Consider the following 12,542-nt stretch of genomic DNA (forward strand, 5'->3'; position numbering starts at 1 on the left):
GTCAAAATGAAATATAAAACAGTAATTAATTATAATAATATTGCAATATATTATGTTATTTATGCGAATTTCTAGATAAACCGAACCCTAATATAAGCTAAGAAAAGCCCAGTATGTTCTTTTGTCCCTTCTTTATTGAAAATGAAATCTATTTATTTATATATAATACAAACTAATATTAATATAATTTATTTATTTTTTTATTATCTTATTTTTTTTTATTAAGAAAAATAATTTATTTTTTTTATTTTATTTTTTTCAGTATTTTTTTTTTTATAGTTTTTTTTAGTTAAAAATATTCTTTTTTTTTTGTAAAAAAATAATTAAAAAAATAAAATATTACAACTAAAAAATTAATGAATAATAATAATAATAATATTGACGATAAAAAAGTAAAAAAAAAAAATATAAAAAATAACTTAAAAATAAAATAAAAGGAATATGAATTAGAATAATTTAAAAAAAACTTCAATTAATATATTATAAACAAGAATATGATGCCGAAGAAAAAATAAAATTTATAAAAGAACTAATGTAAATATAACATGATGATAATTTTTATAAGCATTTAAATTCTTTATATGATAAACTAATTATAAGAACAATAAAAAATTAAGAAGAAATAAAAGAAGAATATTAAAATATAAAAATCTAAAATAATAAAATAAAAATAGATTTGAAAAATTTATATGATTTTCTAGACGATAAAAAATTATATGAAAAAGAATAAATAATAAATTTTAATAAAAAAGGATAGGATTATTAATAATATATATATAAAATAGATTAATAATTAATGATATTAGAAAAAAATATAGAAATAATTAAAAATAATGTAAAAAAGTAAGAGAATATGATTTAATAGTTCGAAAATAAACATTTTAATGAAATGGAAAATTTAGATATTTAATTTTAAGAAAAATAAAAATAAACTTTTATTTTAGATTAGTAAATTAATTAATTAAAATAAAATGAAGAAGACTTGTCTTTAGAATTAAATAATCTAAATAAATAAAAAGAATTTATAAATAAATAAATAGAAAGTTTATAATATAATGAAAATGAAGAAATCCTTTTAAAGGAAATTGAAGAATTGGAAAAAATTAAATAAAAATTAAAAAATGAAATATAATAATAATATACTGATTTTGAAAATTTTAAATAAGGAAATAGTATTTAATAAATGAAAAATATTTAAAATGACAATTAAATTGATGTTGATTCTGTTATTTATAAAGAAGAAATTTAATTAGTAAAGATTAATTAATAAATTAATTCTAATTAAATTGTTATTATTTAAAATTAAGAAAAAATAGATTAATATAATATGCTTATTAATAAATATTAAGATAGAATAAGATAAAATAGTTATAAAAAATAATTTGGTAGTTTGATTTATGTAAATTTAACCTTATTTATTATTATTTTTATATATTAACTTTTCTTTGCTTGAATATTTATATAATAGATAAAAAAAATATTTTCGAAATATATATTATGTATTTATAAATCATATATTTTATTTTTTTAAATAGAAAAAATTTAAATTAATTTGTTATTAGCGCGAGCTTAAAATTAAAAAAATTAAATATTATTATAATAAAAAAAAGGTAAAATATAATAATCGAAATATATATATATATTTTTATCTTTTTATATAAATTCTTTATATTAATTATGAATAATTTTTCATCTAAATATTTTTTTTTTTAAAAAAAACAATTTGTATTTAAAGTAAAAATAATATAACAAAAGTTAAAAAAAATAAGAACTAGAATATAATTCGAAAGTATAATTTAAAAAAAAATATTAACAATAGTTTATATTATAAAATTATAATAAAAAAATAGAATTTGTATGATAAGAAATAATATAGAAAATTAATAAAGTTTTTGCCAAAATTTTTTTTTTTTTTTATTTATTATAAATAAAATAAATATCTATATATATATATATATATATCTATATATAGATATATTTATATATATAATTTTTATAAAAAAAAATTATATAAATATTATTCAATTTTACTTATAAAAATAAGCGTAAAAAATTAAATGAAAAAAAAAATATCTGAAATTATTTCAAATACCGATAAAGACTATAATATATTTACTTAAAAAAAAAAAAACTTAACGAAACTGAAACATAAACATAAACATAAACAAATTTAGAATCTGAAACCTATGATAATAATAATAATAATAATAATTAAATAGAATGCTAAAATTAAAATTCATAATTAATTAATGGACTCGATTTATAAACCTATAAATTATTAAAAGCATAAAACTTAAATAAAGTAGCTTAAAAATATTAGTAGATATAATAAAGTTATAAAGAGTTTTAAAAATTAAAATATAGAAACAAAATTTATACTTTAAATGATATTGTTTTTATTCAAAATGCTGATGATATAACTAATGATTTTATAGGAAAAATAGATTAAATTATGAGAATCGAAGTTCTAGAAAAATATATAACATTAATAAAAGTTATTTGGTAAAATATTTAAAATTAAAATATTATAATTTTTTTTAAATAAATATATATTTTTATATATTATTTTATAATAATATTATTTTAATTATTAAAATATATAATATATAATATATAGGTATTATAAAAAAAATGATATTGAAAAAAATGCAGATTAAAATGTACTATAATGTATTGGAGAACATGAAATTTTCGAAACTAATCATAAAGATGTAGTCTATTTAGATTGTATAAATGGACTTTGTAAATTATAAACATTCTAGTGTAATAAATTAATAGATGTTAAAAAAAAACATATTTTACAAGGTATAATTATAACATTATCAATTATATATATTGTATTAAATTTTTTTAAACATATATTTAATTACATATTATTTATAAAAAGAGCCAATTACGATGTGGTTGAAAATAACTTTATTCCTAAATTTAGTAAATGGAAACCTATATGTATTTGTTTTAAACCTTAAAATCCTGATAAAAAATATATTAACTGTGATAACTGTAAAAAAATATTCCACTAAAAATGTGTAATAAGCTATATAAAAGATAATTCTAAATACATTTGCGAATTATGCTAATAAAATTAATGAACAAATAACAAAAAAACAAAATAAATAATAAAATTAAAAAAAATAAAAATAATAATTATATTTATATATCTATATACATCTAGATATATAAATATTATATATAATTTAAATATAATATATTAATAAATAAATATATATGTATATATAAAAATTTTACTATATTTCCGTAAGATAATTATTAAAAATTTGTATATATTTATATAATATATATTTTTAAAAATTCTTCTTCTATATTAATATTTTATTTTTTAGTTTATATTTTTTTTTTATATAAATTCATCTAAAAAAAAAATTAATTTTTACTTTTTGTTAATTATAGTTTTATTAAGAAATTAATAAAAAAATAAAATACATGTTCAATATAAATATAAATTAACATATTATATATAAATATATTTATTTTTATAAATATATTTATTTTAAAATATACGTTTATTTGTATACTAAGAATTTTTTTTTTTTAAATTTTAAATTTCTTGTTTTTTTTTTTTTTTTTCTTAAAACTAATGTATTAATTAATTTTAATTTACTTTATATAATTAAATGGTTTTTTTTATATAATCTAAATTAATTAAATATAAAAAAATAAAAGTAAAATATTAAACATATATGAAATATGTAGATATAAAAAATATCATTTGTTATTATAAAATATTTAAAAAATATTTTTAATCTTTTTCATCTTGTACTAATTGGTTATTATATTCCAGTAGAACTATTATTATTATTATCAAATTTGATTTTTTTTACAATAAAATTACTACTATATCTTTAATTTAAACTTGGGAAACTTTTAAATTAATCAAGTTAATTATCATATTTATTTTTATATTTTGATAATTCGATGACGCTATTTTATTCATCATTAAAAGATATTTTTTTTTTCTTTTTTTCATCACTTAATTTAGGTGAAGATAAAGATTAAACTTCTAAGAAAAGCTTTTGGGTGACAGTTTTCATTTTTTAGAAATATTTAAGTTTTCTTTTCATTATATTAGTTTTTTATTTCATGAACATTTATTTAGAGTTTTCCAAAACATTTTTTTCAATTTTATCTTCATTATAAAATTCTATTAATTGATTAATGTTTTCATTACTTATATTCGTAAATTAAAATTGTTAAATATTTCTTAATTTTTCATCCAAAACTATTTTATTATTATTTAATACATATCTTCTGATTTAATCATTGAATATTTATTATTATTAGTCCATCTTTTATATTATACTTTATTTTAACTAAGCAAATTCTTGGTTTAGTTATTATGTTAATTCTTTTAAGTAATCTTCACTTTCTTATTAAAATATTTCGTTCTGTTTTTCAATATTTTCGAATCTCTTCATTATTTTCTCAGAAAAATTTTATACTATTTAATATTTATGATCTATATGGTCTTCTAATATACATTCAGCACAACAAAGTTTTTATTCTTTTTGACAATTTTAATCTACACATAAAAATTTTAGACGAGATTATTCGTGATTTTAGTTTTGGCATTTTAAATCTTTTAGTTCCTTTTTTTCGATGTTATTATTAATTGGTTTTTGAGGGCTTTATTATTATTATTGAATTTCCATTTTATTTTATTTTAAAAAATTTCTTTTTTTTTTTAATTTATTTGTTTTTTTTTAATGTATTTATCTGTGTATTGTATTTTATTTTTTAAATTAAAAAAATTATTTTACATTTTCTAAGATATAATTTAAAATTATAAAAAATACGCGCACAAATAAAAAAATTAAAATTTATTAATATTTAAGCTAAAATTAAATTTACGCATAACTTTTTTTTTAAAAAAAAAAAAATCTTCTAAGTATATTTATTTATAAAAAAATATGTAATATTATTAAAAAAAATAAAAAAAAATTAATGAAAACAAAAATTTTTATAAAAATAAATAAATTATTTAAAAAGAAAGAATAAAAAAAATAAAAAATTATTAAATAATTTAATTATATAAATTATAAATTAAACTTTTCTAAATTTATTAATATTATTAAAATATATAAAAAATAATATTAATTTTACTTAAAGTTTATAATTTATACAATATTTATTAATGACTTAAATAATAAATAATATATATTTTTTATTATTTCAAAATTAATATATTAATTAATTAAAAAATTAAAGTTTTTATTTATAATTTTTTGATTATTTTAATAAAATAATAAGAAATTCGAATTAATCAAAAAAAAAACAATACAGTAAATTCGAAAAATATTATATAAACAAAATATATAATCGATTATAAATATCTTCTACATAATTTTTTTTTATAAACTAATTGATTAATATAAATAAAATATAATATTTAAAAACAAATTAAAATATAATTTGTTATTTATTAACTATTATATATAAAGTAAATAAACGAATAATATTACATATATTTTTATATAATTAAATTCTTATTTATTATATAAATCCGCCTTATATAAATAAATATAAATTCGCGGCAAATATATAAAGAAAATCAAAATCTTTATAATTAAAAAAAAAAAATTTAATTTAATTATCAATTTTTTTTTAAAAAATAAATTATATAAAAAAAATGAATAATTAAATATAATTTTATGATGAAAAAAATTATTTTATATTAGAAAAATATGGTATATAAAATACATTAACAATAAATGAATTAGTATAATATAGTACATAAAGAATGAAACTATATAGAGATTTAGATTAAGAGTAATAGCAATAATTTTATTATAAAATCAAAACAAAAATAGATATTTACGTTCTCAATTAGAAGGTTCAGAAAATTACGAGAATATAAGAAAAAAAAATAATTTTAAGCTTTAGAAATTCAATAATACTAATGAAGCTCAAAGTATAGTGTTAGAAGATAATTTATCTTAAGAATAATAATATATAAAGGAAGTGGTTAGTCATTTTTTATGCAAGATGGCATATGCATTTTATAAAGATTAGGAAGAATGGAGAAATTTTACAAGATTTGAGAGTTTAATATTGTAAGACAAATTAAAAGTTTGCTAGTATAAAATAAAAGAGTATTTTTCAGATAAAGACTTGAAAATATAAACTTTACCAAATTATATGTATGAACAAGCATAAGAAAAAATAGAAAAAGTATTTAATTCTAATAATTTAACGCCATCTGACATTAAAAATGATGAATTAAAAGATTATAATAAAGAAACTTAATAAATTATAAAAGAAAATTTAATTATGGTATATATATATATATATATATATATATATATATATATATATATATATATATATATATATATATTTAATATATAAATATACCTTTTTTTTTGTATTATAAAATATTATTTTTAGTTTAGATATCAAGATCATCCAAGTATGCTTTTAAGAATAAATAAAATAGTATTACATAAAGGATATATAATAATGAAATCTCGAGATAAAAAATATTTAATATAAGATATATATGAAAGTCGTTTATATGAAGAAATGAAAAGTAAAATAAATATAATTATAATATATAATTATATATATATATATATATATATATATTTTTATATATATATATATATATTCTTATATGTATAATAGTACTTTAATAAAAATTTATAAATAATGGAAATAAAATCGATGACGAACGTTTAATGTTTCTTTAAGATTTACATAAAATGGAAATAATTGAAGATTCATAATAATATTCATCCGCTTAATTAAGAATGAATGAAATTGATCGTTTATAAAAAAGAGGAGACATGCCTCCTTGTATGACTTATTTAATTTAAGGCTTAAATGATAATCATCATTTAAAACATTTTGGAAGACTTTAATTGGGTCTTTTTTTAAAAGGTGCTGGCTTAAGTTTAAATGAGGCTTTGCATTTTTGGAGATAGAAATTTTCTAAATTTACTGAGGATTAATTTAAAAAAAATTATGAGTATAATATTAAGCATAATTATGGAAAATAAGGAAAACATACTGATTATACACCTATGAGTTGTTAAAAAATACTGAGTTATAATCCTTTAAGTGATGAATACCATGGATGTCCTTTTAAAGTTATGGAAACTAATAAACTTAAAAATTGGTTGAAAATTTATTATAAAATTAATGATAATTAATATTATGATATTGAAAAATTTAAAAAACTAAAAACTTTTAAGTAATATTTTTTTTTTAATATAATATTATTTATAAATAAATAAAAGCTTGCTTGTAGAGAATTATTTAAAATAAAAAATACTCCCTTAGATAAAAAATCAAATTTAGATTAGAAAATTGTTGATAAAATTGGAACACATCCAAATGTGTATTTTGAATAAGCTTTAAGAATAAATGAACCAGGGAGATTCGAAGATAGTAGTATTATTAATAAAAAAGATAATAATAGTTAAAAAATAAATAGTAAAAATAAAATGGATTTAGAATTCTGAATATTAAATTTTGTTAAATATTTTATTTAAATAATTATAATATAAAAATATATATATATATATATATATATATATTTTTATATATATATATATAAATAAATATATATATTTTATTATCTATTTATATATATTTTATAATTATAATTATTTTATTTATATTGATAATATTTTTTTATTTATATTTTTATATTTATTTTTCAATAATTTTTATATATTATATTTTTATGTTTTTATTTATTATTTTCATTAATTTTTAATTTCTTTAAATTAATTTTTATAATTAATTTTTTTTTTTTACTTTTTCTAATAAATATGATATTTTTATTTTTATAAAAAATGTTATAATAAGTTATCAAATGTTTATTTATTATTATTTTTAGTATTTTCTTTGTTTTCTATTATTTACTTTATTTTAAATTTCGAATTAAATTCAACGATTACTTTTTTATACATTTATGATTTTTTATTTTTAAATAAATATTTTTTTTAATATTATTTTTTATTTAAAAGAAATATTATTTATATAATCATGTTTATGAAATCATTTTATTTTTTTTAGATGTTTTTTGAGATACTATTTAATAAAAAATCTACTTTTTGGTCTTTAGTTTTTTAATTTTTAAATATACAATTTGATTTATAGCCTTCTATATTTATTTTTTGTTATATTAAATTTATCAAGATTTCTAATGTTTATTTATATTTTTAGTAAAATATTTTACATTTAATATGAATTATATTTTTTTTTAAATAATCTTAAAAACGATTTATTTTTTAGTCCATTCTAAAAGTAAAAAATAAAAAACTTTATTTATTAATTATCTAAAAAAAATATCATATAATTAAAAGTATATATTTTATAAAAGCTAAATAAATTTTTATTTTAAAAAAAAATAATTTTTTTGTTAATATATATTTATGTTAATTTTAGAAAGAAACATATTAACTTTTTAAAATATCTCTTTATTATTATTAATAATAAAAAAATGGATTATATTTTTGATTTATTATATTTATGAAATATGGAATTACTTATTCTTTCATAAATTATTTAAATTATTTAAAATTATTTTCTTAATATTTTATTATTTATTTTTAAAAAATAATAAAATTGAAATATCCATATTATAAATATGTTTAAAAAACTTTAAAATTTCAAAAATTTGTATTTTTTGGTTTTTATTTACTTTATTTTTAATCTTATATCTGTTATTTTTTATATTTAAATATTTTATAATGATTTTATTTTCTTAAATCGAATTTTAACTTTGTTATTAAATAATAGTTGTACTAATTCTAATAAAAATAATTTTTATATCTAAAATTATGATATATTTAGATATATATATATATATATATATATATATATATATATATATTTATATATATATAAATATTTTAAACATTGTTTAAACTTAATTTTTTTTGAAATAAAGTTTATATATATAATCATAATTTTAATAAATTTTATAGATTTTAATATTAAAAATTAATATAATATTTATATAAATTAATTAAAATACCATTAAATAATAATATTAAAATAATAATTTTTATTTATAATAATATTAATAAAATGTTATTTTTTTAATAATAAGATAAATCTGAAACAGATAATATTTTTAACCTTTATAAAATTTCTAATCATTAATTAATTAAAACCAATATTAATAAATACTAGAAAATAAATCCCTTTAACAAAGTTAATTTTTAAGCGAAAGTTATTTAAATAGCAATTTCAATTAATAATACTTAGAATATAATAAATTTCAGTATTATACAAATAAATAATTATACTAAAATTCAAAATATAAATAAGAATAAACTAATAATTTAAATTTGAATTTTTAAAATATATAATAATATTAAAATACCAATTTAACTGATTTATAATAATTTTAATCTCTCCTATATTCTAATACTTTAAAATAATCAGATATAAATACACGCTCAAAAAATTTAACATAAGAGTCTAATTAATTAGAAAACAAAGAATTAAATGAAAAAGATACATAATCATTTGATAAAGAAAGTTTATTGTACAATACGAATATATAAGAAGATTAAAATAGTTAATATAACTATTCCCAATACTTTTAAAAAAATACTTCAAATGAAAATTAAAAAGAATAATAAATAATTATATTAAATAGATAAAAAATAAAATAAGAATAAAATTTAAAATATATGTGTGATTAAATGTACTTTTATAAATATGATAATAATAGAATTAAAAATGAAATAATAGTTCAAAATAAAATGTTGGAAGATGCTAAAATTATGTATATTATTATGTATTAAATTAAAAAAAATTAAAATAAAATAAAAATAAAAAATATATGAAAAAGAAAAAGAAAAATTAAATAAACTTATTTATAAATATGAATAATGTAATAAATAATTTAATGAGAGATATGAAAAATAAAAATAAATATCTATTAAAATAAGATAAAATAAAAAAGTTAAATTAATAAATATATATATAAATATATATAAATATATATATATTATTATATATTTTTTTTATTATTATAATTTTAAATAAATATATTTCATAATAATTTAATTTTTAATTAAAAAATTCTCTTTCTAAATGTTAGTAAATTTCTTATATATTTAATTACAAATGATTTTTTTTTTGAAATTATTATTTATAATATCAATTAAATTTCTCTATTATTAAATAATTATTTTGCTTTAATTTTTTTTTATAAATTTTAAAATAATTACAAATAGTATTAATAATAAATTTTATATTCTTTTATTAAATATTTATTATTATTGTTTAAGAAATATATTTAATTATTATATTATTTAAATTATATTTAAAATGCTTATCTTAATTAATATAATATTTTTATCTATTTATTTTTTATATACTTGTATTAATTTTTATAAGTTTTTTTTTAAAAAATAATTATTATTAAATTAATTTTAAAAAATAAATTTATTTATTATAAATTAATAAATATCTAATAATATTGCATTATTATTTTTTATCATTCTATAAAATAATTAATTTTCAATATAATTTATTATTTAACCTTTTTAATTTTAAATTTTTTCATTTACAAATTTTATATATTTTAAATTTCATTTACTTTTAATTTTTCCTTTATATTAAATTAATTTTCGTATAAATATTAATCTTTTTTACTTATTATACCCCTATTTTAAATATCCTTTATATTTATTCCTATATATTTTTTTTTTCCAAAATTTTTCTCTATATTCAATTTTTCCAATATTGACATTACCGTATATTTTTCTTAAAATACGTTGCCCTTAAATTTTTAATTCTTTAAAAATTCATTAAATAAAACTTGATTATTTGACTATTAAGGAAAATATTGTTCCTTTCAACAAAATTAGAAAAATAATTTTTTAAAAAAAGAATAAGAAATTTCTTTTCTTTTATTATTTTAATTTTTTCTTATTTATATACATTAAATGTTATTTATATAATGCTTTATATAAAAAAAATTTTATTTTTATTTGTGGTAATTGCTAAATGTTTCTATAAAATTTTTTTGAAATATTGAACAATAAAATAAATAAATTTTCTTAAAAATTAATTTATAGTTAAATCTAAAAATAATTTGATTTGTTTGTTGTATGTTATCAATTAAAGTTAAAAAGAAATTTTATTAATATTTTAATAATTTCTATATATAAAAAATTATTAAATGTTTCAAACAAATTTTAACTTTAGGAATATTAATATTATTTTATTATGTATAATTTTTTTTATTTTTTAGATTTTATTATAATTTCATGTTAATATTTAAATTATATTTATTTTATTTAAAAATTTAGGCATTATATGTTGCTATTTATTTGTAAAAATAAAATACAAATTTAAAGATATTGTATATATTTTGTTATAATTATTTTAAAAATAATATTAAATATTTTATTTTAATATTATAACAATTTTTATTTATAAATATATATAATAAAAATAAATTAAATATTAATAATAATAATTATAAAAAAAAATTAATAATTAAATTTTATAATAAATAAATTAAAAAAAAAATTAAGAAAAGGTATATAAATATTATTAGTAAATAAAGTTTAAAGAAAATAATAATTAAAGATTAAAAATAATAACTGGAAAATAATCAAAACATATATGTTTATTAGTAATAATAATTTTTTTTTCAATAATATAAATATTCAATAATATAATATAAATATTTATATATATATATATTTATATATATATATATTTATATTTTATATTTTTTATATTTTTTCATATTAATTTCTATTCCACAATTTTATTTTATGGCTGTTTTAAATTATTTCTTTCTGAAGAATCAGCATCTTTAAACGAGCAATTATCTCTCGAAAAAAAATTGTTTATTTTATCTTTTTATAAATCTTATATACTTGTAATTTAATTTTATTAGGAACTTTTATTTGACAAAGTATTAATATCTCTTTTAAAATATATAATTTTTTTTCTTTTCCAAAAATATTTATATATTATATTACTATATATTTAGTGTTTAAGGTTTTATAGATAAAGCTTATTATTCCAAATAAATTGCTTTTTATTTCCAATATTCAATAGCTTAATTTTTCTATTCTATAATTTTTTTCAAATTTTCATTTTCTGTTTGTTATAAGCTAGTGTTTATTTATAATTATTAAATATTATTTTATTAATGGCTATTTAAAAAAGGAATATTTTAATTATATTATATTTAAATTTATTAAAAATCATCATTTTATTACTATTTTTTTTTTTATTTTTTTTATTTTTTTATTTTTTTACTTTAATAACTTAATTTTGATGTTAAATAATCTTCTGTAAATCATTTATATGCTATATATATGAAATTTATTCTTTAGGAGAAACTATTTCCTATTTTGTGTTTTATAATAAAATTATAGTTTCTTATTATTAATCTAGTTTTTATTATAGAAGAAAGTTTTCTTTGTTTTTTTAAATAATTTATTCTTATAAAGCTTATAATCCTTAAGTTAATTAATTAATAAACTAGTTTATGGATTTATTATTACTTAAAACTGCTTAGTTTTCATTATAATTTT

At 12.4% G+C, this 12,542-nt stretch overlaps 2 protein-coding genes across 2 annotated transcripts, besides 36 other annotated features; both read left to right on the forward strand. All coding sequences in view use genetic code 6, as the record gives it.

Moving 5' to 3' along the window:
• Positions 1–233: 233 nt before the first annotated feature.
• Positions 234–287: a microsatellite.
• Positions 235–277: a microsatellite.
• A 711-nt stretch (positions 288–998) lies between the features above and the next one.
• Positions 999–1,056: a microsatellite.
• Positions 1,005–1,056: a microsatellite.
• An 880-nt stretch (positions 1,057–1,936) lies between these two features.
• Positions 1,937–1,989: a microsatellite.
• A 249-nt stretch (positions 1,990–2,238) lies between these two features.
• Positions 2,239–2,908, forward strand: IMG5_088430 (hypothetical protein; the record flags this gene model as incomplete). The annotated part of the gene is made up of 3 exons (XM_004035749.1): positions 2,239–2,502; positions 2,618–2,714; positions 2,888–2,908. The coding sequence occupies exons 1-3, from the start codon at positions 2,453–2,455 to the stop codon at positions 2,906–2,908; spliced, it is 168 nt and encodes a 55-aa protein (XP_004035797.1). The 5' UTR covers positions 2,239–2,452.
• Positions 2,523–2,593: a microsatellite.
• Positions 2,536–2,586: a microsatellite.
• Positions 2,536–2,593: a microsatellite.
• A 196-nt stretch (positions 2,909–3,104) lies between the features above and the next one.
• Positions 3,105–3,150: a microsatellite.
• Positions 3,144–3,241: a microsatellite.
• Positions 3,180–3,230: a microsatellite.
• A 236-nt stretch (positions 3,242–3,477) lies between the features above and the next one.
• Positions 3,478–3,535: a microsatellite.
• A 1,152-nt stretch (positions 3,536–4,687) lies between these two features.
• Positions 4,688–4,732: a microsatellite.
• Positions 4,696–4,732: a microsatellite.
• Positions 4,733–6,292: 1,560 nt separating this feature from the next.
• Positions 6,293–6,371: a microsatellite.
• A 106-nt stretch (positions 6,372–6,477) lies between these two features.
• IMG5_088440 (hypothetical protein) lies at positions 6,478–7,481 on the forward strand (the record flags this gene model as incomplete). Its single annotated transcript, XM_004035750.1, has 2 exons — positions 6,478–6,547; positions 6,643–7,481. 2 exons carry the CDS (start codon positions 6,478–6,480, stop codon positions 7,479–7,481), a joined length of 909 nt encoding a protein of 302 aa, XP_004035798.1.
• Positions 6,557–6,625: a microsatellite.
• Positions 6,557–6,633: a microsatellite.
• Positions 6,563–6,638: a microsatellite.
• Positions 6,564–6,625: a microsatellite.
• Positions 7,482–7,528: 47 nt separating the features above from the next.
• Positions 7,529–7,612: a microsatellite.
• Positions 7,612–7,657: a microsatellite.
• Positions 7,620–7,769: a microsatellite.
• Positions 7,646–7,722: a microsatellite.
• Positions 7,735–7,771: a microsatellite.
• A 1,039-nt stretch (positions 7,772–8,810) lies between these two features.
• Positions 8,811–8,878: a microsatellite.
• An 899-nt stretch (positions 8,879–9,777) lies between these two features.
• Positions 9,778–9,815: a microsatellite.
• Positions 9,781–9,815: a microsatellite.
• Positions 9,816–9,951: 136 nt separating this feature from the next.
• Positions 9,952–9,999: a microsatellite.
• Positions 9,956–9,999: a microsatellite.
• A 1,430-nt stretch (positions 10,000–11,429) lies between these two features.
• Positions 11,430–11,513: a microsatellite.
• Positions 11,446–11,524: a microsatellite.
• Positions 11,525–11,666: 142 nt separating this feature from the next.
• Positions 11,667–11,719: a microsatellite.
• Positions 11,678–11,737: a microsatellite.
• Positions 11,738–12,226: 489 nt separating this feature from the next.
• Positions 12,227–12,262: a microsatellite.
• Positions 12,227–12,263: a microsatellite.
• Positions 12,230–12,262: a microsatellite.
• Positions 12,264–12,542: the final 279 nt, after the last annotated feature.

Source organism: Ichthyophthirius multifiliis (genome assembly GCF_000220395.1).
Source record: "Ichthyophthirius multifiliis unplaced genomic scaffold scaff_1120509250674, whole genome shotgun sequence".
Lineage (NCBI taxonomy): Eukaryota > Ciliophora > Oligohymenophorea > Hymenostomatida > Ichthyophthirius > Ichthyophthirius multifiliis.